The 27,784-nt window shown below is 43.7% G+C and overlaps 1 protein-coding gene across 1 annotated transcript in view; it reads left to right on the top strand.

Moving 5' to 3' along the window:
• Positions 1-25,789, top strand: part of LOC109907605 (syndecan-2-A-like) — a 35,966-nt gene extending 10,177 nt beyond the window's left edge. Inside the window, exons 2-5 of the mRNA XM_020505673.2 lie at positions 19,877-19,991; positions 20,413-20,582; positions 21,517-21,637; positions 23,752-25,789. Of these exons, the coding sequence (XP_020361262.1) occupies positions 19,877-19,991; positions 20,413-20,582; positions 21,517-21,637; positions 23,752-23,915 (570 nt within the window). The 3' untranslated portion in view covers positions 23,916-25,789. The remainder of the gene's footprint in view (positions 1-19,876; positions 19,992-20,412; positions 20,583-21,516; positions 21,638-23,751) is intronic.
• The last annotated feature ends 1,995 nt before the right edge of the window (positions 25,790-27,784 follow it).

Here is a 27,784-nt window from a genome sequence, read left to right on the forward strand (position 1 = left end):
AGGTGTAAAAGGTACTGTGAAATGGTTACTTGTATAGTGGCTAGCTAGCTAAACAATTAACCAAAATCCCAACTCATAATGCATGAATCTCCAGGTAGCTAAATCTAACCAACTAGGTTCAAGCTATAACTAGCAATGCAAATGGCTCTGATATACGAATAATATTACTACACAGATCATACACATAACGTTAGCTAACGAGCCAGCCAGCTAATATTAGCTAGCTAGCTAGCTAACAGTACTCTTTAACTTGCAATGAAAACTACTTTTTGACAAATTGTAGTGAGCTAAACTCTCTCTTACCTGTATACATGGATGAACGCTTTTCCCTCTCTGTCACGGATGCCATAGTTGCCCTTAGTTTGAAGATGTAATCCAAAGACAGGTGTTTTATACAACATCCTTCTGTGTGTTCTCTTACGACTCCCTCCACATATTTGCAGTCAAATGCCACAATTTTCTCCTTCATCAAACTCTGCTTCCACTGGACATTCCGCTGATAGAAATTTAAAGGCAATGTTCCCGCGTTAGCGGTAAACGCTGCATGTGTCGGCTCAATCAGAAATGACCTTTTACATTTCTATCTTGCAATCTGCAACGCTTCAGCGATACAGATTAAGTAGAGCCCTTAGTGTCATGCAATGCAGGACCTCAAAGGAATAACTCCGAAATGGCCTTGGCCTTGGAGTCTTGGGACACTCAAGGACAATGAGTGGGGAACCACTGAAATTCCATTCTATACACTTAGAGGGACTTTGCATCCAACAAAATAGGTGATTGTTTACAAACTGTATATCATGAAGCATTACGCATCTATAAGCACACCATAAATGCATGAATACTTACATTAAGTTGTAATAATGCTATGTAGCTGTAAAGAAAAGTTTATGATGTGCTTATGAATGTGTATTGTGTGCTTTATTATCCCGTGCCCTTAAATAACACAAAATCAAGGGGGTGAGGGGAGATGTACTACACAGCACATCAGAGCTTCATTTGTTGGCCGTTTTTTTTTTTTTGTTCACTGATTTAAGTAATGTTGTGCCTGAGTAGCACAAGCTGCTAGCTGACCGCTGGATCAACCCACAACCCTGACAGCTCATCACCTGAGGCTCTTTGGCTTCGGCATAAAGAAGAGGGTAACAACATCGATACACAAACTGCATTCGCTAGCAGGCTCAGAACCACAGATGCCAGGCCTTTTTTTAATTTCCTAGTTTATACAATTTTTGAACAACTTTATCGATATTCCTGTAGATTCTTGCGACTTAAAAAAAAAAGAAATGACCGGAATATTTGTACACCCTGCTATTGTGCAATTTTAGAACCAGGCTCTTTTAAGGTGAGTAGAGGAGGGCTTTATCCATCCTTTTTTTTATAAAAGTAAGCTATTTAAGAAGAGCATCATCTCTAATTTAAGGCATGATAAATAAATAAAATCTGTGTCTGCAGTGGACAAAATATTCACTCTCCTTAGCCTCCCATCCCATCTTGAACATTCTAGTCTTTATCTGGGAGCAAGCCTTTTAGGTACATACAGCCACATAGAAACCAGGGCTAAGTTTGTGGACCGTGTTTTTATAAAACCTACCACAAATCAAATCAACGTTTATTGGTCGCGTACACAGTTTAGCAGATGTTATAGCGGGTGCAGCTAAATGCTTATGTTACTAGCTCCTAACAATGCAGTAAAATGTCAACAAGTACACAAATGATAATAATATTTTTTTTTACAATACATTTTGAAATGTCGGAACAAATTTTATTCACCTAAATAGCACTAACTGTAATACTAGATTGCATATTTATTTTTTTATTTTTTCTTTATTTAACTAGGTAAGTCAGTTAAGAACAAATTCTTATTTTCAATGACGGCCTAGGAACAGTGGGTTAGCTGCCTGTTCGGGGGCAGAACGACAGATTTGTACCTTGTCAGCTCGGGGGTTTGAACTTGCAACCTTCCGGTTACTAGTCCAACACTCTAACCACTAGGCTACCCTGCCGCCCCTTTACATATATACACCATATCAATTTACACAATATATACTAATATATACTAAGAATGATATGTACAGCAGTAGATACAGTATTTTCGAAGAATCCAGGAAATAAATCTATGTGGTGTGTTTAAGTAGTGTAACTAAAATGCAATATACTGTAGTAATAATAGAATACAGTATTTAATTACACACTACAAAACCCCATGGCAAAATAGATAGAATTGCAGGAATTTAGCTTCCAGACCAGAGCCTGGAATATAAATATATATGTATGTGAATGGTGTGTATGGACTGTATGTGAATAGAAAAGGTGTGTACAGCAGTGGTTATATAAGATGAGCCATGACTAGAATATACTATATACATGTGAAGTGGGTAAAAAAGTATGTCAACATTATTAAAGTGACCAGTGGGAATAGTCATGTCTTACTGTGTGCAGAATCTACTTCATGCCCCTTCCGGGGGTGTATTCATTTGCTCCCTATCTGACAAACACTATGTAATCTCTAATGGATTCTACAGGCCGAGGCTCCTTGGGCCTCTGAAGGAAGGCGTGCATCCTTTGTGCTCTTGCTTCGTCATCAGCCACGCAGCCCTGATTTGTCGACGCAACCCTGAAGCTAAGATTCTGCTTGTCATTACCGCTGTCTATTTGAGTTGCGCTGAGAACAGTTGCATGAATATTCCCTTTAAGACAGCTGAAAAGAATGAAGGCAAAAGTTGTAAAAAAATTGTTTTTAAAGAACAGAGCGATGCAGCAACACACTCTGCTTTGTGGACACTCAAGAAGCGAGTGTTTGTGTCGGCGTCGGGAACATCTGCAGGACGTATGTGTGTTTGTTTGAAAGGAACAGCTTCTCCCCCTCACGCCTCTTGGCTGGTTGGAAGGGATTCTTTCATGAGGCTGAGGTTGTGTGTTTCCAAAAGACAGTCAGTCCAGCCTTCTAGGAATGGGGAAAACACATTGGGGAGAGGCAGCACATGGACAGTGGTTTAACTTTGGCGCCTTCCACCATGCATGTGGCAGGGGCAGTAAGGAGCCACAATTTGACAAACTAGTGACCCCTCATCTTTCTCAACATGGATGTCAAGTTTTTGTTGAAAACAGTAACTCATAGCAGCTTTTGTTTATAAAGCAGTCTCTCCGCCCTCTCTTGATTAGCATAGCAAATGGAAAGTTCCTTCAGCGGATTGCGGTGGAGGTTCTGTGGTTGTGACGAAGAGAAGAGGGGAAAACCCTGTTTTCTTTGCTTGTTCAATTTACTACCCTGCATGCAGCCTGGTGACACTTTTTCATGGAAGAGGACAGTGTGAATTTGGTTTCCCTTTTGGCTAACAAATCTCCCTCTATCTGGTGCTTTACTGCGGGGGAACGCGTGAGTCCGTCTGACTTGGGTCTGCCCTCCAAGGCACCAAAGCAGGATGGCACTGGATTGGGCTAGTTAGGACAGTAATGAGAGTTAAGTGTTTGGCTTGAGCACAGCATCACAGATCTGCCTGATACTATCCCTAAGAAATCTGGGTTGCCAAGAGTAATAATGGCAATATTGTGTCAAAAAGCAATTTGTGCTTTCCCTCATTGAAATGAAAAATGTATGATCCAACAATCGATTGCATGCTATTATCTCATGTTGTTTTGAAAGCTATTTAGACTCAGGGCTTTATTCAATCCATATCGCGGATGTTCAGCATTGCAGCGTGATTGCCTTTAAATTTCAATGTTCCCGTGTTAGTGGTAAACGCTGCATGTGTCGGCTCAACCTTTTACATGTCTATCTTTCAATCTGTAACCATTCAGCAATACAGATTCAATAGAGCCCTTACTGTCATCCAATGCACTAGATACTTCACTGCAAGTAGTGAAATCTGAGCAAGCCTTAAGGTAAAATATCTTGAAATGATAAATACATATATAAAATGTATAAATACATTTTTTAAATAGCTAAATGATCTGCCAATGATTTTAGATGAGTAAAAACACATTTGTGTTGAGTGAGGTAAAAATGTACAGTGCATTCGGAAAGTATTCAAACCCCTTGACTTTTTCCACATTTTGTTACGTTACAGCCTTATTCTAGAATTGATTGAATAAAACATTTTCCTCATAAATCTACACACACTAACCCATAATGACAAAGCGAAAAGTTTTTTTTTTTTATAAATAAAAAATAACTTAATTATTTGCTGTGAGATTCTAAATTGAGCTCAGGTGCATCCTTGTTTCCATTGATCATCCTTGAGATGTTTCTACAACTTAATTCCACCTGTGGTAAATTCAATTGATTGGACATTTGGAAAGGCACACACCTGTCTATATAAGGTCCCACAGTTGACAGTGCATGTCAGACAAAATCCAAGCCATGAGGTCGAAGGAGTTGTCTGTAGAGCTCCGAGACAGGATTCTGGGGAAGGGTACCTAAGCATTTCTGCAGCCTTGAAGGTCCTCAATAACACCGTGGCCTCCATCAATCTTAAATGGAAGAAGTTTGGAACCACCAAGACTCTTCCTAGAGCTGGCCGCCTGGCCAGACTGAGCAATCGGGGGAGAAGGGCCTTGGTCAAGAACCCGATGGTCACTTTGACAGAGTTCCTCTGTGGAGATGGGAGATCCTTCCAGGACAACCATCTCTGCAGGACTCCACCAATCAGGCCTTTATGTTAGAGTGGCCAGATGGAAGCCAACCCTGAGTAAAAGGCACATGACGGCACGCTTGGAGTTTGCCAAAAGGCACCTAAAGGACCCAGACCATGAGAAACAACATTATCTGGTCTGATGAAACTAAGATTGAAATCTTTAGCCTGAATGCCAAGTGTCACGTCTGGAAGAAACCTGGCACCATCCCTATGGTGAAGCATAGGGAGAGACATGAATAAACTGTGCAGCGACCCTCCCCATCCAACCTGACAGAGCTTGACAGGATCTGCAAGGACTGTGTGTGTGTGTGTGTGTAGATTTAGTTTTTTTCCCATCCATTTTTGAATAAGGCTATAAAGTAACAAAATGTGTAAAAAGTCGAGGGGTCCGAATACTTAACAAATGCACTCTCTGATTGTGTAAAATTGTGTTTTTACTGTTGCCACATCTCCTTGGTTTTCCAGGTTCAGTAAAGAGGAATACATTTGGGTGGACATTCTTTAATCTTGGCCTCCTTTCACACTCAAATCATATTTTAGGTGCCACGGAATTACTCTCAAGTGAATTCAGTCACAACTGAAACAACAATTGAACAACACTCTCCAACTCCTTGCTCAGACTTGGGCACACGCACGCCACACCAGAATTCAGAATTTACAGAGATCTTTGTTGGTTCACGGTTTCATAGTTTGTGGTCAAGCTTGTTGGTCTGCCGTTTGTATATCTGCTGCCTGCTAAATCAAACGTTGCTTGGAGGCCTCTCCTTGTCCCTTTTTGGCTCTGTTCTGCTGTATAGACAAGGATCTGAGTGGGAATGTGCTCCATCTGTGGGGTGTTATCCAAAGAATGGGGGATATATGAAGGCATGACGTCAGTTTAACTTTTTCCATCTCTCTCCCAAGATTGCTCTGGAAAACGACACGGTGCATTTAACACATCTGTGCTCACTCATATTTACGAGCCCGTTTTATCAGTTCTTAAAAGCTCCTAATTGAAACCTGTACTGTGCTCCACGAAGCAGAAGAATGTACTTTAATGTCTGGTGTTTCCATAATTTTTCCATGGCTTGATTCTATGCAACACTGAATCAGCTGCCGGGTGTTCATCTTGCACTCTAATCAGGGTGTGTTAGGGACCACAAATTATACCTTTATAATCTCGTAATGTTTTCATGAGAAATCTCCCAGATTCCAAAGGCATTTGAGGATCTTCCGTAATGAAATGGATAGAAATTTGTTAGGGGGTTTCAAAATAACACCTCTCATTCGAATGCTGTGGTCATGTGTAAACCTTTCTCTTTTATTCAATGGTACTGCATTTAAAGTCCCTGATGGCACACTCATGAATATTCAGCAGAGTAGTGGTTGTCATAGGAACAGTTTTATAAAACAGGAAGTACTTTAGTTCTCTGTCGAGTTACACCTTACCGTAGGGAAATCCTTTTCAAACCAATAATTGCTCTCTAAGGCACAGCTATTTTTTTTACTATTTTGCTCTCCTTCTAGCATGTAGGGAAATTGCCTCCAATTCAGATTCGGTTCACTTGTACAAAGACATTTTCACCTTTTGTGTTTTGTAAAATAGCTACATTATTATCCTTAATCCTAGCCGTGTTTAGAATACAGCTTCCTGCGTCTTCTAATTTGGATCCAGAAGACAACCATGATGTCATGATTGAGAGGAACTAAAGCACAAGCCTTTCGCTACACTCGCATTAACATCTGCTAACCATGTGTATGTGACAAATAACGATTTGATTTGAAGACTCTTTCAAAATATTCTGTAGTTTGGTTCTCCAGGGCAGCGGTGGCAGGCACACTGTCCAAAGCCCTAAACCCTGACAACACATCATCAAAGACCGACAACGCGTCATTCAGCAAAAGGCAAACCAACAGTAATCAATGGCATGGGATAAACATAGTACAGGTCAGATGTAAAGCCCGGCCAGACGAGACCGAAAGAGATTCGGTGGATCTTTTAATTAGCGCAGGTCAAAATGGACCTCGACCAAGTCTTTGGCGTGCTCAGACGCATTAATGCACCGGTCCTGCGAGCCCGTTAATCTTTACTAATGCATTCTGTTAACACCCATCTATGTGCTAAACACCAACTGTAAACCTGGCGCAGCCAGATAGCCATGTCCAGTGTCCCGTAGCGCTCCCATAACAGAGAGAAACAACGAGGGCACTCTTATTCAACAGGGGAGGAGGCTTTAGGGAACCGTGTCGGATGGAATCCATTTTGATTTGAAATGCAAATGCCACTGACACGCTCATTTCTCGCTGTCCTTTTGAGGCGACTGCACAGTCCTAATGGGAGGAACATTTCAAGGAGAGCCTCCAAACAAACAAGAGTCGAATGGGTGGCGTTCGACAGTCGCACAGTCCCCCCCCCCCCCCCATGACGTCATGTGAAAGTGCATTTCCAAATCTGTCACCTTTTGATAGTGTGTGTGTGTATATCACATCTCTGATATAATCGGCTCCCTGTTTTTTTTTTCCTATCCCTGATTTCGGAGAGACTGGGCCAAGGTCATTGCTATTTGAATCTGGGCATTTTCATGCTATGCGTAAACTTGTTAGCCTGGAGTAACGGAGGAGGGAGGCTTGATGACTTTGATGATGATAATTTTTTAAAATCAAGTGATTCAGTGGCTGGCTGGAATGAGGGCCGACTGCCCTGACTCCAGACCCAGGATGTCCTGCAGAGACCGTTGAAGCCTCATGGCTGTCTCCAATAATTCATCCTCAGTGCCAAGGCTTGGTAAAACACCAGACCTGATCTACCATACCAGCCAGTGCCTGGACTTAGATATTAGGTACAAAGTTTTCAGAACTTGTGTGGGGTATAGTAGCATCTCCCCTTTTTAGTGAGGTGTGTACGTACCAGCACAATATCTGCTGTCCAGCTTTAAGGCGCTATACGTCTCTTCTGTTCCTGCTTAGAGGTCTGCCCTTTATAGAGTTCCCGGGTACCTGCTACTGAGACCTATTCAAAGGCTCTAAAGTTGTGTCTTGAAGTTTCCGGTAACCAATGAAAACACTGGCTAGGTGTTCCCTGGGACCAATCAGAATGCTTCTTCTACATGATCCTAAGCATCTTCTGCCCATCCATATGGAGGCAGTGAGACAGATGGTGGAGCACAGGGTGGCCTTGTGTTGTTTCAGGAACTCAGGGAAAGCTAGGCGGCAGATTTCATAACTGCACATTCTTCAGGAATTACAGCAGAGGGATAGAATTGGTGCTGCGTAGCGAGAGTAAGATTTGGCAGATACGTTAAAGCTGTTTTTAGCTTCACAGTTTTGTCAGCGATCACAATTGCTGGTTCCTGACGAAGGACAAAACGGTACATTTAGGAGATTCTGGCCTTGTGTGTGTGTGTGTGCCTCTTGGTCGAAAGTGTGTTTTCTGTGTTGATAAAGTTGGCTTCTCCAAGGGTCCAGAGGGGGGAAGATGCTCCTTCTGCCACACAATCATTAATGATGGAGAAAGCAGCCAAGACGTGGTACTGGTGAAGGACCTATTTCTGTTTCCACAGAATGGAATATGAATTTCCTCCTCTTTCTCAAATATGAGCTCAGGGCTAGAGCGCTGCTTTGAACAGTCAGACAAAAGCTCCATAGAAACCAAGCAAACCCGCTTTTTGTAAAAGCCCTGATATTTATATTCAGAGGGTAGCTTATATGCCTATGGGTTTTTTGACATCATAACTTTATTGCGCGGAATACAGAAAACAGAGACCGGACAATCCTGGTCTGTTACAGCTGTTTTACAAAAGTTGTCTACATAATGTGCTGGAGATGATATTGTCCAGAACCGTGTGAGTTGTTTACCCTTGCTTTGTGAGCTAACTGTGGCTACATTTGTTTTTCTGTTAATTAGCTAGGAATGCAATCCCAGCAGCTGGCATGCATAAAACATGGAGTGGAAAATGATTTCCCCTTTGTTGTGGAGTGGTTTGTTTCAACAAACATGGAAACCAAATCGGATAGAGCGGTGGTATTCTGTCAAGCGTCACACACACACACACACAAACTCAACTGGCTTCCTCTCTGTAGAGTAGTGTTTGATCTCTTCCTGTGTACAAGGCCCGAATCGCTCCCCGAACGCCGGCTATAGCAGCTAATCTTCAGCATATGTCACTTCCTAAACTGATAATCCTCCCAGTAATTGTGTGACTGTGTGAAAGGTTAGTATGTACTGTGTGTGTGTCCCCCCCCCCCCCGCACCTTCTTGTTAACAAAACAGGAAGAGGCCACATATTTAAAGCTGTGGCATCATTCAGAGCAGCTTTGTTCTGAGAGTCTGAGGTTAAGGTCAATGTTTCAATATGTCTTCATGATGCACTGTTGAATAGTATGTGACTGTGCAAACCTATAAGGTAACTAGCCCAGCTCCCAGGGCCTTATCTCATTAATTGGCTATTAGATGACTCTTGGCTTCCCACTCTTCATATGTTGCCACTTGGCTTGAGCATGCCTTTAGGGCTGTTATTGTTTCGATCTTACCTCCGTAGTGCGGACAGTGTATGTAGCTTGCGGTGAGGGCTAAGTGCCCCAGTGTGAAACTTTAGACCCGTCTCTGAATCAGTGTTTGAACGAAGCGATGGGGCATGGCTACCCCCCCCCCCCCCCCCCCAAAAAAAATGGCTAACCCTCCTAGTCCTGGATCACAGTCCCTGCAGGTTGTGCTGAGACCCGGGTTGGTGCTCCAGTCATTTTATTTTATCTTGTGTTAGCGTTGGTTTTGTGCTCTGCTGGATTAGCTTTGGATAATGGGATCAGGGATCACCACCTGCTTCTCTCTTCCTCCCCCTGCCGGTACTGGCTGTGTGTCGCTCCCTTCATCAACCTCTCAACATTCATTTTCCTCACTTGTCAGCATCATAGTCCGCATCAACATGCCCTCAGGTACACTAACAGATAAACAGGTCCACACTGCTCTCAGAGGAACAAGTCATCACCGCTATGGCAACTCCATCTCCACTACCTCTCTCCCTCGTTGTTATTTCTTTCATCTGGGCCAATCTCTCTCTTTTTTTCCCCCCCGTCCCTATCTCTCACAGTCCATCCTCTTCCTACTGTCGCCCCCACCCCCCACCACCAGAGTGTAGTGCCCTCCTGACTCCCGTGAACACAAATCCTCTTAAGGGAAGGGTTGGATGGGAATTCAATTGCTGCACTGTTAAGACTGAAGCAGATCAGCCACTGAAGCGGTGAAATCACCCCCCATACACATGGCCCATATCTATCCAGATAAGGGCCCATTTGCAGCAGTGGGGCAGTGAGAGATGAACTGAGCTTTGAAGGAATTTGGCAGGTCATATTTTTTTCTGCACAAATAGATAAGTGGGTGGGGAAAAGGACATATGTATAAATGAGCTTGAATGTGGGTGAAAGAGCATGAACATTTTCGCATCCCACCGGTCCGTTCTTAAAGTTTTCTTCCTGTAAATGAAAGGAATAAGATTGCAAACTCTAAATACTATGACCTAACACATTTGGAAAATAATCTTGTTACGACAACTCAACTTGCCTGTCCATGCCTGTAAAATTGGATAAGTTATCAAATAAAATGACAACAAATCCTCAAAAGGCACATTGCGCCTTGGCTATAAAGAGACAACGAAAGCCCCCTCCCAACGAGCCACTTTTCTGCTTTATGTTGTGAGAAAGACAACATAACATTGTGGTCAGGTCACCTTTGACCCCTCCCCACCCCACTCCTAGGAGCTCTTTCATGTCACAGCCCTTCCTGGCTGCATGGGGTTAATGAGCTGGCTCTGAAATACTCATGAGTTTCCTGTTAAGAAAAGGGTTAAAAGCCTGGATGGAAGCCGGACAAAGGCTCACCACACAACAACTTTTTTCACCACTCTAGCCGAGGCTTAGAATCTGGATTAAATTAAACTTTGAACCAGAAGCTAATTTATCCATCACGCCCCCCCCCTCCCTGGATGCCATAGCTCTTTTAGGGGCCCGGGGAATGAAACACAAAGGCTTTGAGCGATGCTGATTGAAGCCATGCCTTTATCCTGACACGCTGAAGGGGATAGCAGACTGTTTGAAGTGTGAATGAGAAGTGCCTTGTGACACAATGGCAACAGTGGCATGGATCAGAGGTATTGCTCATTAGCATAGTGGTTTAGTATAGCTGGCTTAGGCTGAAGCACATGGGTTGAGGTGACTGGTGACTTCTTTGGTCGCCTTTGTGCATGTTGAAAAGGCTCCGAACGGGGATACAGCCCCACAATACAAATAGGTCAGCCTTGAGAAGGTATTAGATTCATCTACAGTTTTGAAATGTTTTGTATGCCTTTTGGAGTGGGAGAGGCAATGAAAAGAAATGTAAAAATCTGTATTACTGTGTGGGCAGTATGGGGGGGACACGCATCAAAATACATATTGTACAATGAATTTCTCACGCACATGCCCACGCTTTGTTTACAAAGTGCAGTCAGCAGTGCAGAACATGGGTCCGGGTGATACCATATGGTCCCCTTGACTGCTTATATATGCCGTAGCAGAGGGATGACCCCCCCCCCCCCCCCCTCCCCCAATTTACTCATCCAGGGGGTAGCTAGCTAGCAGCACCTGTGTTTGTAGAGGAATGGTGGAGATGGCAGACAGGCTGTGGACTGAAAGGATGCATTCATCTCCTGCTGTTGAGCCCTGCAGAGCACCTGAAACACCCCGACTAATAGAGGGGTCAGAGGGGGGTCGGGGGGGGCTGGGAAATGCGAGGGAGCATGTTTCCCTGTGTCTGTGTGCATGTGTGAGAACACATGCCGCTTCATTTGTTTGTGCCTCTCTGCATGCCTCTAGGTTTGTGTGCCAAGGCAGTGGTAGGTCTGCCGGGCAGCTTCCCCCGTGAACCAGGTTTTTGTTGCTGTTTTTACGTAACTTGTTTTCATTGCGAAAACCTTGAATCGAGTCCTTGTAATACGAAACTGAATACTGTAAGGAGGATTTGGTTCACTCATTGTCCATGTCAAAGTCAAATTGTACATTGCTCTTCTTATTCAAACAATGCAGTAATCGGGGGGTACATCTTTGGTGAAAAGTCTCCACCCTCCTCCATTCCCTCCCTCTGGCTCGTATTAAAGATATAAGGAAAAAGGCCTGTTTTCTCTCTCCAAGAAGAGGACTTGGCAGATCCTCTCAGCATTCCTCCTCCTCCGATAGCTTTTCATCAGGGAGGAATGCCTTTCAGTCACTGACAGCTCCCGGCGGAACGGTACGAATCTGGACCACACGCTGTAAGCCAGCCCTGTGTTCAGGAAGAATCCAATCGTACCCGAGTGTTGCATATCAAACCAAAGAGATGAGCGCTTTGAACAGAACCCAAGGCCTGTTTCCTGCAATATCCATCCTTCATACTCTCCCTAATGTGCACAGGCCCCATCGAGAATAGTCAAGCATACTGGGAGCAAAAGTATTAATTTCCTTTTTCTAGATAAAGCCGGCCTCTCTTCCACCTGTAGGCTAAAAATCTAAGAGATTATTAATATGCTGCAGGTGAAGTCAGAAAGGTGGAATCTAACTCTTTGAGGCCATAAGGACATTTTAAACATTTTCCTCCACACGGCCACCAGGGATTTTACTACATGAATGGAAATCCGGTCTGTGTTATATTAAGATCAATGAGTCACGGTAGAGTTACTCGGACTTGGAGAATGAGCTCTTGGGAAAGTGTTAATTTTCTTCAGCGTGATTGTATGGAGTCGACCGCGTGGCAGGCCTGCTCATTTTCCCCATGACTGAAATGGCCTCATCTTGCTTTAATGTGCCTCTAGCCAAAAGTGCTTCAGTAGAGGTTACCGTGTGAGCCAGTTTTGGTCCGGCTATTAATTAAAGGTGAAACTGATGACGCCGTTGGAATTGTGTGTGTGTGTGTGTGTGTGTGTGTGTGTGTGTGTGTGTGTTGGCTGCAGTAATTGCTCTTACCTGAGGCTTTCAAATGCCCCCTCGTGCTTTCTCTTTTGTGCACTCTCCTTTTTTAACGTTCTCTCACTTTCCCCCTCCCCTCATCAACCTCTCTTTTAGGTGATATGAGCCATGATTTATAAGGCCAATGATTAACTGGCTGGAGGAGAAATTCAGTGCCTATAACCTGAATAGATTACATTTTGTCAACCGCTATTCCACTATCATCCTCATAGTAATTTTGCTGCATGATATGTGGCCTTGGAAAAGGTCTGTTCCAGACCTTTAGTGAAAAGTTTCTTTGTGATGAAGTGCGTGTTGCTGAGTTAGTCAGGGATGTGTGAAATGAACGCTAAGCAGGTACAAAGGCAGGGCGAAAGAACAGAGTGTCTCCAACGACATTCAGACAAGTCAGAACCGGTCAAAATGGTGAATTTGCGAACATGGCGTGGTACTTTTCCACTTCAGACGATATTAATTAGGGGGTCAGTGGTTTGCTGAGGATTGAGACTTTTCTAAGCCCCTTCCCCTCTCTCCCCACTCGTGTTGAACAAGCAACATCCCTCCTCTCACAGATCTGCCCTCTGAAGAGACCTACCGTTCATGTTTACACGGGCACCATTTTGACTGGGCCAGTGTTATTTGTGTGGATAGTGGACTTTATATATGGTAGTCAAGTAAGAACGTTGCTCCTGGATGTGGGAATTCTAGATTTCTGATGCTTCTGAACTCAATTAATTTTTTTTGTTATAGCAAGAGATTTTCGGGTTATAGAACATTAGACCTGTTTTTATACAGGCCTAAGCACTTAAAACCACCCTATGCTCGTTTCTGTTCAGCCTTGCCTCTGATACAGCTTCCTATTTCCACTGTGACTTGAGGGAAGAAACCTGCCGTGCTGCGGCAAATCTTTCAGTTTCCCTCCTCACAAAAATGACTCGCAGGTGAAGCCCATTTCCCAGCATATTGGGTTTCCGAGCTGACAAAGAATCTAGGGTTTCCTGTGCGTATCAAAAGATGTTTAACGGGGCCGAGGAATTTCCCAATTCCCAACCCCGGGGGGGTTGACTTGGTAGACTTGGTGTTCCAGAGAGGGCTGTGTGCAGAAAGAACTCTGTCACTTTCTACGGGCTTAGATGCAATAGAGCTGAGGTCTTCACTAAAAACTTTACATGTTGAAACCTCGTGAGCCACCTTTTGCTTCTTATTGTTTCACTCAAGGTTTACATTTAACTTTACATTTAGGTTCATCAGGTGCCTCTGGGAATGAGTCAAGCAGACAGGCTTTAATTGGTATGCGAGTGAAATGTTTAGTGGTCCGAGGTGAAGTTAATTAGCCGTAATGTGTTGCAGCGCGTGTGAGCGTTCACACACATTGACACACCGATACCAGAGCGAAATTGGCACATATGTCGCATGTTATGTTATATTGCAACATTGCAAAAATGATTGTGTCTTATGAATCGTGTTATGGCTTGTTATGATTCATGGTCTCATTTAGGTTTACATTCAGACCATTAGAATACACATTTCTTGCCTTATTTTATCTTGCTGAACTGCGTAAATAGGATTGTACAGGCAGGTAGGTTTACTCTATTGTCCCACAGCCAGGCTATCAGTGAGCTGTTTTCATTGGAAACCTTGAAATTGACTTTCTTCCTCCCAGGATGTTGTCTCTTATTGGGCGTCTATAGGAAAAACATCAGATTTTTTTGGCACAGGCGCAAAATAAAAGTATTTTGACAAAATACTTTTTTATTTTGCACAGTCTGTACTATCAGGTTCTTTATGATTCTTGCCTCGTGTTATATTTATGCAGTCTGAGGTAGATTAACCGTCAGTGTATGTGAGGACAGAATTAGTCAAGCGCTCTGTTCTCTTTTGTGAGACATTTTTTGCGAAAACTCCTGAGCCTGGTCTTATTTTGGTCAAACTGTAACAAAGGTTCCCCCAGCCAGCTTATGCAGCTTGTGTTTGTTCACATATGGATGTAGTTTAAGGTACTTTGAGCTGCTTGACCGAACTTTGACACGTTGTTTGTTTGGAGGACTAAAGCAAAGCTTTATGCATCAGAACTTGATGGTCTTTTTGGGGGTATAGAATGTCCTAGCATTGTGGAAGAACTAAAGAAACCTATCTGTCAAACGGTTCTCAAAGTACTGAGCATATTTATCCAGCAGTATGTGGTGAGCTGATCCAGTTCCATAGATCAGCAAGGTCTGCTGGTTTTAATTCTAGCACAGTCCCAGACAGTTTACTCAATCTTTATGAGGACATAAAGATCAGCTAATGCACCCGTAAATGACTACTCTCCGCCATTAATTTGATGATGGAGTCCAAACTGCGCCCCGGAATGAAAAGGTAACAAATCCACCTATAAGCTCTCCGCGTCAACCCAAGCGTGGCACTGCTTTGAAACGGGAAGGAGCTATAGCATCTAGATTACTTCCTGAACTTTACAAAGGAGCACTTCAACTGGGTTCATTTCAGTGTTCATCATTCAGTTTATTACGAGTGGTGACCGTTTTGGAATCTCAGATCAACCACCGATCAATTGCTCAAAAGCTAGTCCTAGATATACTGTCAACGCTCGTCTGTAGCTCTTCTTAACTGTGTCTTTGTATTCCAATTAGGATTATAAAGGCTTTATATACTTTTTTTTAAATTAACCAGAATGCCCTGTTGTGGATGCATTATTTATGCTGTTATGCATGTTGAAAAAGGAACATGTGGCAAAGTGAGCTACTAGCAACAGAGCCAGATGAACAGATTCTGTTTCCTGGATTTTGTGGTAAATGTCAACACACACACACACTCACCAAGCTACAAAGCTGTCCCCCGCACTCCGGGAATAGCTCCAGGGCACACAGTCTGGTTTTAGGGAGAGTTTGATTTGTGTCAACTTCCTGCAGTAACAGCCCCTCCCCTCCAGTGTCTCAAAGACCATCAATTTGTTTCTTATTATGATCCCAGGAGGGCAATAAAAGTTGAAGGTTCTGAAGAGCGTGAAGAGACATCCGTCCACCCTACTCCCCCTCCTTTCCTTCACCACCACAACCATTTGCTTAGCTTGTGGGGTCAGTGTTTGAACTCCCACTTCGTTGCTGTAGACTTGTAACCTTTATGAACAAATTTCTCAAACCCAATTACATTCAACAAACAAATCCTCACCAACAAACATCAATTATGAAGCCAGCTTGCTCCTGCCGGTTGTTTGTTTAGCATTAGCATGTGCTAGCGTTAGCCTACAAAATGGCCGCCAACAGGTGCCAACCTAGCAGTCCATTTGCTGTTGTCATTATCTCTTAAGACAAAAAGTGACACACTAAACACCACACAGAACCGATAATAAGAGTAAAATCTTCACTATTGAAACACTGCATCTCGAATCCAGCCATTCTAGCCCACTCAAGCCAATTGCTCTCACCCAGTCACCTCCAATCCTTTCCTCCCAGCCAGGTCCGGCACCGGGAAAAGCCGTAGCCATCCATCCGTTCAGGGCCAATAAAAGCCACCTTGTAAATGTGCCTGTGGGAGAGAGATGGGAAGGAGGCCAGGCCAGAGTGGTGGCAGTATTGATCACCGTATGGATCCGTGGCTCGCTGAGTTTACAGATAAACTCACATCTACCTGCACTACTTTGTTGTTTAACAAAGAGACACTCTGGCTTTTTTTCCTTCAGAGAAATCATTGACTTTCAGGGTTCACGTTTGTTTTCCCCAATCCTGGGGAGAGGAGACCGATTTCTTTTGATTGTACAGTGGTACCCAATGGTCTTACAGAAGTGGACTGTAAGACCATTGAAGACTTAACTGTACTGTGAGGTACAATGACTGGCATCAGAAAGATGAAATGACAGCATAGCAAGTCAAGTGTTTTATGTGGTATTGGTTCTCTCATGTTAACTCAAGTTTTTAAGCGGGAGCAGAGCAACAGACGGACAAGGAATGTCTGAGGCACTGTCTGACCTCTGTCTCTTGCTTTCCACTCCTGTCAATGATGTAAGCCGTACTGTGTGTACGAGCCCATGCGTGTGTGAGCTTTTTTGTGTGTGTCATTTTTTCCCTCCCCTGTCTCCCGTCTTTTGGGGTGGGATAATATTGACCGTGTAAGAAGTGAATGCAATGTGTCTACACGGATTAGAGACGGGGCAAGATGGCTCACCCGAGTTACCCTACACTACCCCCATGACCCATAGCCACCCACCGTACTCGAACTACCTCCTCTCACGATAGCGCTAGCTTACTGCTAACTGCACACGCCATAAAGAGAGCCTCTTTGACTTTCGGACACCGCCAGCCATGGGCTTGGCGGTTTAACAAGCTTTTAGGCCACAGATTGTCTACTGCAGCGCATAATCTCCCTCTCTTTCTCGCCCTCCTACCAGTCTCTCTCTCCTCTTTCTATGTCACTCTCCCTCCTTGTCACTCTCGCTCGTTTCTGCCTCTCCTCTCTTCTTCCTCCTCTTGTGTATTATATTTCTTTCCCTATGGACGTTCTCCATGGAGACTGACTGCATTCACCACCAAGCCTCCTGCTGGTCACTAGTTGTTCATTAGGTGCAGACAGACCGTAGCTCTGTTCTAATAAATGCCCCAGTGCTGCTTGTTATCGCAGTCTCGCTGTCAGTCAGGCGCTAGGCTAGGTGCTGCTTGTTAGGGTCTCGGGTAAGGATTAGGCAGCTACGGCTCTGACTGGCTGGATTCTTCATGGGCTTTTTTCCCCCATTCAAACCAGTGAAGAGGGATTGTAATTTTTTGTATCTGACAGCTCTGTGTTAGTTAGGGTCATACCTGGAAGTGGACAATGACCCCCGGACGTAGTCATTAAAACTTGGGGGGGGGGTGTATATTTACAAGCACAACGTTTGTGTGTGTATGTGTGTGCGCTTGAGGCATTAACAGATGTCTGTCCGCACTCTAGAGCCCTCGTCTTTCTAAAGGAAGGAGTTATTTAAATAGCCCGCTCGGAAGAAACCCTTTATCTCTTGAGTTCAAATAATGCCAGTGCGTAGTAGTCAAAGCATGTGTAGATCAGGCTTTGTTTGGGAAGAGAACCCGGAGGGCGATAAAAAAAAAAAAAAATGTTATGGTGTCCCACTACACGATTACCATATCTTGAACGTCAGTTGCTATAATAGGCTAATTGCCATTTACACGAGTGGCGTTGACCAGCTGAAAGAGAACAAGACGCTCTGTCTGGCCTCTCACTTTCTGTGGAAGGAAAGTAAACAGCACAGTTTCATGCACGAGAGAATGGCCATAGAAATGGAATTACTAGTAGCCTAATTCTAGAAATTATATTTCTATGAGGAGGGTGCTCCTTTGTTATGGGGTTCCAGGCTTGAACTCCCAGCTTGTGATAAGGTTTCAAAGGCAAGTCCTCCTGGAAGGTTAAACATGTCAATAGTGATAAGAGTCAGGAGTTTACGGACCATTTCCGCTCCAGAATGAACATCTGATTTGATTCACTCCTTGTCTTGCTCTTTGTGCCATGCACGCTACAGTTGTTTAGTTTCACTTTCTTTAGATTTCTGCTGTGTTGAATAATGTGGGTACACGTGTGGCCTCAATTGCCTCTATCTCATTAGGCTCTGTTTTTTGTGGCTTGATTTGTGGGCTCCACCCTTTTGGTTCGTTAATTGTATTATTACTGATGTGTAGGCCCAGCTAGTGAACTGAACTGGGGGGGTGGGGGGGGTTGGTGAAACAGAATAGGCAGCGAGGTTAAAATAAAGTTGCTTTGATCAGCCAGCTCTGGCCTGAATGCCTTTCTGTTGGAAAGTCATTGCTCCTTTTTGGAGGGGAGGCAGATATCGTTCTGTTTTATCATCCCCTGCCTTTTCACCAACCGCTCACCGCCGCAGACCTGCCCCTTTGTGACGGCGGAGAGTGTCAGGCAGACAGGCCTTCAAAACAGACACTACCCCCACACCCCGAGGCATTTAGGGGCTATGTTCACTCATTCCCATAGGCTCTGTTTGCAGTTTTATACACTCAGTTGTACACCTATTGCAGTCAAAGTAAAACAGGCAACCATGCATAGATACAGACACACATATGCAAACGCACACACACGCGCGAACACACACAGGTTTTGTTCTTCTATTCTGGTGAGGACCGAAACAAAAATTCCATTCAAAACCCTAATTCTAACCCTAACCTTAAAATAGCCTTTGTCCTCATGTGGATGTGGGAAATGGTCCCTCACATGGTTAACACACACACACACACACACCAACCAACACAAACCTACTTATCACAGCTTCCTTCTGAGAAATGTCATCCCTTATGTTATGTCCTCACTCTCTTTCTTTGCCTTTTCTGCAAAAGCAACGAGTGCAAAACTGATCCCAGGTCATTTATTTCCAGGTATATAAGCTGAACAGCACAAGAGCAGGTTTGAAACGTGACAAAAACATTGCTGCACCAAACCAATGAGCACCACCACCACCACACAAGCACCAGCAAAGCAGGGATGATTTATTGTTGGCCCTCTTTTGTGGCCCTTTTTCTAAAGCAGCATCAGTATGGAGGGGACATCACACTCGGACTGAGATTGAATGGAGGTTGCCATGGGTCCTACCTAGCTATTCCACTTAATGCACACACGCACGAAGGTGCGCACTCACACACACACGACAATGATGGCAGTGTTTTGCCCATTGTGCAGTAATTTCACTGAGTTTGTATGAAGTTGTTGTTTGTAAAGGAAATTGTGGATGGATGACATTTTTATTTACTAGCATTCTATAGTCTTGAGGGGGGTTGATGTCTTTGCAAGTCACACGAACAGCATTGTTCAATTTCAGCTTTTCTATTGGCCAGTCCGTTAAGCTGTAAAGACAAACACACGCACGCACGCGCTTCTATGAACTTTTACCCCGGCAACGATGGTGGGAGGAGCTAGACGTTTAGAGAGAGGTTGTTTGACTCCGACACAGTGACCATAGTCCGGTGTGGTTTGTTGAGACAAGTGCCCTCTGTGGTACATGGACTACGATGTTCAAGCACATAACGATGGGTCTACCTGGCAGAACATACTGGAGTGCTGTAACGACTAACTATCTTTGGGTCAACTATGGCTTTGAGTCAAGTGATAAGCCCTTCTTGGTGTTCACTTTTCATTGAAACTCGGTGCTTTCTGCCAAACAATCAGACCGTGGTATCCAGAAACGTGTTCACTGCTAGAAGTATTTCAAAGACAAAAGTGGTGACTATAAGAAAGTTATGTTGGACTTGCGCATTGAAAAGTGGCCTCGGGAACAGTCTAACTGCCCAGTACTTTGTCTAGATTTCTGTTGTTCTCCGTTTCAGATAGCGGACGCGGCCAAGTCGTCCTCCGAAGTGGATGACCTTTTCATTGACGACACAGGGTCCGGAGGTTACTACCCCGAGGACGACGACGACTTTAACTCGGGGTCAGGATCAGGTAAGAGTCTGGTCACAGTAGTCTTCGACTGGGTCGGCAGGCAGGCAGGCTGGCTTTTCACCCAGAGTGGGCGTGTCTGTAGAACTGAGGTCTTACTTAGGTATTGAAGCCCCTTTTTACAAAAGTTTTAACAACATGCAGATGGCCAAAGCAAAGCAGGCTGTAAGAAAGAGCTTTGATAACTGTGGCGAACACTGTTCCCGGGTAAAAATGATACCAGACTCACTTTACCTTCACCTGATCCCATTCTAGAATATCAGGAGGTGGCCTTGTCTGTTGTGATTGAATTATGAATGTGAACGTGAGGTACTTATGAAAAGCCTGATTTCTCTTAGGTACAGACTCAAACATAGACTGACAAGCAACTGAAAGTAATTGAGTGCTGGTACAAACAGTGCTATCTCCTCATCTTGCTCTGCAGGCACTGCTGAGGAGGTGATCGAGGAGGCGGTGACCGTGAGCACGCTGTACATTGCGCCCAAATCAGAACCCACCCAGGACTCCACCAAAGACTTCACTCCCAGAGTGGAGACAGACACGCCCAGAGAAGACCTGCCTGGGGAAACGCCCTGGAAGCCAGTCAGAACTGAGGTGAGGGAACATGACAACCTTTTAGACCGGCCCACTAAGCTAACGCTGGACCGGCCCACTGGGCATTTGCCCAAACTGCCCTAGGACCAGTCCCTTTTTTCCCCCGTATGGTAGATATTGAAAGATTAGAAATTGTGTGGTAGTCTGTGGGAGCCTTTCCCCTCCCAAAATAACAGTTGAACATGCATTGACCCCGATGCTGGAATGCTATACATAAAAGTAGTCATTGGTAATAGAGCCCTAATAACGCACTAATATTATAGCATTTTGCTAGACAGTGATCTATGCTCTTTGACCTCACCACAGATGAAGAGTATAAACCATCAGCCATAAGTCTTAACTCATTGACATAGAATGTCATCAAATCCCTCTAATGCAGTGATGATAATACCCTCCAAGAGGTTCCTCTGGGGATAAGGATCAAGCAGTCATCTAGGCTCCTGATGTTGCTCTGGTTTTGTTGTACATTATGCTGGATTACTGAATCAAACAGTCATAATCTCCCGTTTTAGAACACTACAGAATCCGCTCTTGTTGGGTGATGGCCTAGATTCTTTCTGGCCTGGTTCCATTGTGGTCCCTTTCTCCTTCCCTAATCCCTTACCGTTCAATATTTACACATGAAGACACTAGGGAGGTGACAGCAATACAGTGACGACTCCACCAACCCCTCCAATAGTTTTAGTGTGGCTTCTGCCATGTTGCTTTCACCTATCCAGTCTTTTCAGATCTGTTAACACGGAAGGTATAGGGCAGGTGATTTTACTTGGCCCTGGTTTCGGAGCTAGAGACCCAAATATGGACCCAGGCATCTATGTTAGTACATAAACTATATCCCTTCACCTCTAGCTTCCATTCTCCTGGCCTTTTATGTTTGTAAAACATTTTTTTTTAAAGTATACCACCATCGTATCCTTCCATTCTCTCCTCCCAGCCCCCAGTACCCGTCACCGAGGATGTACGCAAGAACCAGATCACCAGCACCCCCAGCTCCCCCCTGGAGCCCATCGATGTTCGCTCAGAAAACCTCTTCCAGAGGACGGAGGTGCTGGCAGGTATGTACGGCAACAGCAGCACAGGGGTGCACCATTTTCCACACTCGTCGCAGGCAACAGTGTGCAGTCTTTACACCTGTGTCTACCCATCTAAATGTTGATTATGGGTTGTTGAGCTGTTGAATGGGACATTCTGTCACATCAGGTAATTTCACTGCCATGTTATTTCTGAATGTCTTGATTACAACGCTGATTATGAAGTAGGTCAGGTGGCGGGTCTGGAGCGACGCTTAAAGTGTGTCTGCTGCCCAGATTGATGACAAGAAAATCTGCGTTTGGATGTCTGGCGAGTTTTGTTGGTTGGATCTTTGCTGCATCTTTAGCATATGTAGCAACTTCATATATCCTCTGCCATATAACACCTAATAATCTGTAATATAATTGCTATAACATTGCTGTTATACACTGAGTGTAAAAAAACAACATTAGGAACACCTTCCTAATATTGAGTTGCACCACCTTTTGCCCTCAGAACAGCCTCAATTCGTCGGGGCATGGACTCTACAAGGTGCCGAAACCGTTCCACAGGGATGCTGGCTCATGTTGACTCCAATGGTTCCCATAGTTGTGTCAAGTTGGCTGGATGTCCTTTGGGTGGTGGGACCATTCTTGATACACACGGGAAACTGTTGAGCGTGAAAAACCCTGCAGCGTTGCAGTTCTTGACACAAACCAGTGCGCCTGGCACCTACTACCATACCCTGTTCCAAATACACTTAAAGCTTTTGTCTTGCCCATTCACCCTCTGAATGGCACACATACACAATCCATGTCTCAATTGTCTCTTCAACTTGTCTCCTCCCCTTCATCTGCAGTGATTTGAAGTGGATTTAACAGGTGACATCAATAGCGGATCATAGCTTTCACCTGGTCGGTATGTCATGGAAAGAGCAGGTGTTCCTAGTGTTTTATACACTCAGTGTACATTGTGTTTATTTCCTGATCAGATCCACATTCCTTAATCATGATGTTCTGCCCACGTCTCTCATGCTCTCTACAGCTTCTGAAAATAATGTATAAAATACATTTCTCCCCGTCAGTGGGACCTTCCAGAGTTCATAGTGCACTTTGCTCAAATTTAGTGTTAATTCACTTCTACTGAAATCCAAACTAGGAAAATGATCTGACTGGCAATCGCACTTTCTGATGCTGTTTTCCTTTCAGTGTCGGCGATAAACATGTAGAGTGTTACAAATGGACTGGCACTTCAGTTCCCCTTTGTTCTGACATCCGTCTGATAGTTACTGTGAAAAAGTGACATGAATGAGGATAAGTAGGGGACGTCAATACAGTCATGCTGGAAATATATCCCACAAACATCCAACCAGTTAGCCGCCTTTGCTCGTTTGGATTTTGTTGTTTATTCCAAAGTTTGCAACGTAGAAAACATGGTTTAACTATTGTATTTCAAAATTGCTCAAATTACTGGTCATGTAGACAGACATGTGAGGCCCTAACCTTTCGAACTGTCTGCTAGCTAGACAACTTTTTTCTGTTTTCAATTATAGTCATGTTGGCCACATCCACTAAAACCCTGGCCTTGACAGGGCTGTATATACTGTGGATTAGAGTAATGTAAAACTCTTGGGTTCAGGAGGCCCAGGCCCACTGTGTAGAAACAGATCTGGCTAGCTAACCTCCTCCTGTCCTCTCTACCCTCCTACCTTTCCTCATCCTGTCCCCTATGGCTCCCACAAACTCAAATGGTCTGTAATCTAATTTACATTTATCCGCTACACACCGAGGAGCCGCACGGTTTCTGGCTGTAAGCGTGCCAGATATCTTTTTACCCATGGGGCCGAGGCGCCAGTTCAACATGTGGAAATATAACTGGAGCAGAGGGGAGATTGTTTCGCCACAAGAGCCCTAAAACAGATTAAGGGCTGTAAAGAAATCTTATACAAGTATAATTGGAAGAATGATTAAATCCTATGTAAATAATTAGCAGGAAACAGGGGCATGTCCTGGGAGTAATCTTGAGTAGCTTGATAGGGGGATTGTGTAAGAAAGGGCACAGTGCATTCAAAGTTCCCTCTCTAGATGCTATAAGCTTTAATGTCCTCTGAATAGCCTTTGACCTCTAACCTCTGACCTCACCCTCTCTCTGTCCACAGCTGTCATTGCGGGTGGAGTTATTGGCTTCCTCTTCGCCATCTTCCTCATCCTCCTCTTGGTTTACCGCATGAGGAAGAAGGACGAGGGCAGCTACGACCTGGGAGAGAGGAAACCCTCTGGGGCAGCCTATCAGAAGGCCCCAACCAAGGAGTTTTATGCATAAAGCCCCGCCCCCTCATGAGAAGATTGACAAATCAGAGTGACAGTTTATAGCAGTCCATGACAACAAGAAAAAACCTGTTCAAATATACTGTAACAACAAAAAATAAAAAGTTAATTGAGGAAAAATTACATAAAGGAAAGCTTTTGCATAGAGTATTGTAATTAAGACATTTTCTTCTTTTTTTAATGAAAAGCCAAGCATTGCTTATTTTATGGCATATCTCAGTGTATTTAAACATTTTGTGTATTATTTGAAAAGGCAAAAAAAATTAAAAACATTTTAAAAAATCTGTTACGGTGAGAAAAAGCTATTGCATCTGTCTTCTGTCAAAGGAGCTGTTTTTAGTCGCTGACTACTATTTAACTGTAGCAGTATGTATTTGTAAAGAAATGTTTTAAAAGTGGAAATAATTGAATATAATTATTCTGTATCAATCCTATAAAAAAATATTGTCCTAGCATGTCTGGCGTTGATCTTTAAAAGGTGTATTTCATTCATTTATATTTTTTTCTCAGATGTAAAAAAATATATATATGCCTTTTGTAGTTTTCATGAAGCTTTTTCATCTTCATATTAATGCTGATACCTGTCAATGTAAATGTTCTCCCTTCAGGTTACAATGTCAATCAATCTAGTTGAACTTGAGCGTTTCATTTATTTTTTTGTTCGTCTTGTTTGTTTTCTTTCAATGTTTGTTTTGGTCAAAACCATTTCTTATACAGCATACATGTTAAAACACAGTAATCGGTCTTAAAAAGCTAAGATGTGTCAGGGGCTCAAGAAAAACACAAGACTTACTTTACAGTATGTCTTGTGGATGTTTTTTTAACATTTAATTTAATTGCATACGACTTCTCATATTGCACATTCACCTCATTGCTTCTTTGCTGGTCTCGTTCAGCTCTGAGTGTTTACGATGTTCGGGGTTAAATTTGGCTCTGGGGCAATGTTTTCCCCTAGTTTGCTCTGCCTGTCCCATCTGCCTTTGCTCCTCCCTCTCATCCTCGGCATTCTCTCCATCTCCTCCATGTAATCGGTCGGCCTCTCCCCTTTTTCTCACTCCACTGTGTTGCCAGTGTTTTTGTCTCCCCTGTGTCGATGGTTTAGCCCGGAGATCCTCGATTCTCAGAGAGCGTGAGGTTGGTTACCAGGAGCAAGACAGAGAAATACACCATGGGATTAACCTGTTGTTGCCATCCTCTCTCATTGAAACAGTCACCTCTGCGTGAAAGGTACAACAGGTTGTGAAGTTGCCTTTTTGAGCTGTACACAAATGTGAAGTAGACATCATCTGAACTCCCAACCACCCACATGAGGCCATCCTCCCTGCACCCCCTCCTCCCTCATTCCCTCCTCCTTTCTGCTATACCCTCCAGCTTCTGCCTGCAATCTCTTTCTCTCTCCATATTATCATCATAGAAAAGATAGGTACTAAACTGCAAACCAAAACCCAAAGACACAGTATTCTCACCATTGCTTGAACTTATTCCCATTATGGCCACGTTACTCTCATTTTCTTTTCCTTCATTTTTATTTGTATAGCTTTTTATTTTATTAGAGACTTGACCATTGAGTCCAATTGCTTATTAGTATACAAAAAGATATATATATTATATATATAAATGCATATTCACAAATGTTTTAAACCTTCAAAGTGCCTACCATTTGGAAATGTACTTGCTCTCTCGGAGAGCATAAGGAGATGCATACGTTACACCAGGAGGATGATGATAATGACTGGCATTCTGTGAGCACAGATGACTGTAATGGTCACCACCTTTTTTTTTCTTTTTTTTTTTTAAGTCTTACAAAAGCAGACAGTATTGTACCTATACGTTGAAACAACACTACTGAATAAACATTGTGGCCTAATATCGATCTTGTGTGGGCTTTATTGATCCCTGTGTCTTTTTCTCTTCACGGTTTCTTCTCCCTCAGGCCACAACCAATGACTGAGGAATACTGTATACTGGTCTCCCAAGATGCCATTTTACAGATGCTTATATCTCGGTAATGATTAACATCAACTATATATCATAAAAGCATCAATTGCTTATCTATTAGCACATACTGTATATCACCACCCGATAACCATTAAATAAGCTTTGGGCTTTGATTGTCGGTGTTGATGAGTGATGGGTGAAGCATTATCATTTTACTAATCTGATGGGTTCTGGATTGAGATTAGTATAATGGGGATGTAAAGTGCTAACTGGGAGATTATCCTGCCTCATGTTTCCATATCTGTCACAGAGATTTATTTTTTACCTTTATTTAACTAGGCAAGTCAGTTAAAGAACAAAATTCTTATTTTCAATGACGGCCTAGGAACTGTGGATTAACTGCCTTGTTCAGGGGCAGAACGACAGATTTGTACCTTGCCAGCTCGGGGATATGAACTTGCAACCTTTTGGTTATTAGCCCAACGCTCTAACCACTAGGCTACCCTGCCGCCCTAAATATACAGTAGTGCCATAGTGTTCCTGAGGCATCCGGATCTCTTGTAGATGGTGAGATTAAGAGCAAGTAAAATCGTGGCTAGAGTGCCAGCACACTACAGCTATTGTAGCATGTGAGCAAGGTTTGTTCATTCAGAATGGGGTTATTAAGGCCTTAGTTGAGCAATGGTCGTGAAGACCCCGACGCTTCAAACTGTTGAAATGGAAGACACTATATTTTGGTGTTTTCTTGGAAGACGTGGTAGGAAAGGGTGGATGTGTGTGCACATTAGTGGGTAGCGTGGGCATGTTTGTGTGTGTCTTTGCTCGCTTGATCAATGGGTTAACAGACCCATGCTATCACTAGTTAAAGCACGTGTTGTTTCGCTGTACGAATACACTTCTCTATACAGAACAAGGTCAGTACGTGTAAGTATGTGATATTTGCCCAAGAACGATATATGTACGACACATCCCAAAGAGAGGCATCTCAATAGGATAAAGCAATGAGCCAATAGGATAAAGCAGAGCCAATAAGAGAATGTCTCTCCAACTCTTGCTCAACAACACTGATCGATCCATTCCCTATACATCCATCCAGTTTCCCCACTTCTGGTTGTGTGCCTATGTGTCTGGGTGTGACCACAATTTATAGCCCCCTGAATGGTTGACTCTGTTGATGTTTGTGTTGGGGTTAGGGTCCGTGTGTGTCTATGTCAGAGTGTAGAACATAAATTCATTACCCTTTCAATAGGAGAGAGACTAGGGAAAGGGGTTTGGGTGGATGTTTTTAGGGGACAAAAACCACTAAGTCTCTCTCTCCCTCTCTCTCATGCTCTGAGACAGAACTAATTCAATAAAGAGGCCGGCCATCAACTGTTAGTGAGCGCCAAACCATGCAGAAACTTCTAGGAAATGGAGTCCAAAGTAAACACGCTGTCAAGCCTCATAAAGACTCATGGCTGGAGGCTAAGCCGTGGCCGGCGTGGAGACGTAGCACCTCAGTGACCCAAACACAGCCAACCGACACTCCACTGGGCCACTGCAATGCACTGTAGTACTATATGGCCACAAACTGGGTCAGACATTACAGGATTGGATGTGTGTCTATACCAAACACCACAGGAACCTTACCGGACAACACCTATCATTGCCAAACGTCTGTGCCAAGAAGAGGTGGATAGAATGAATGGATACTAGGCATCAGTGGAGTTCAGTTTGAAGCTGTTCTGTGCCAAGTTGCAAGGTACCTAAATGACTGCATCACTGGACTGATACTTCACCCGAAAAGACCACACTGTTCTAATACCAAAGTCAGCTGAAAATGTGGTAGGAAGGTGTGTGACTGCACCACAGCCGCTCTCTGAAGCACACTGAGCAAACTGAGGCCATTGAAGTACATAATAGTACTTCTTGTTTTTGCTGCCACAT

The sequence above is a fragment of the Oncorhynchus kisutch genome, linkage group LG17, assembly GCF_002021735.2.
Source record: "Oncorhynchus kisutch isolate 150728-3 linkage group LG17, Okis_V2, whole genome shotgun sequence".
Taxonomy (NCBI): domain Eukaryota; kingdom Metazoa; phylum Chordata; class Actinopteri; order Salmoniformes; family Salmonidae; genus Oncorhynchus; species Oncorhynchus kisutch.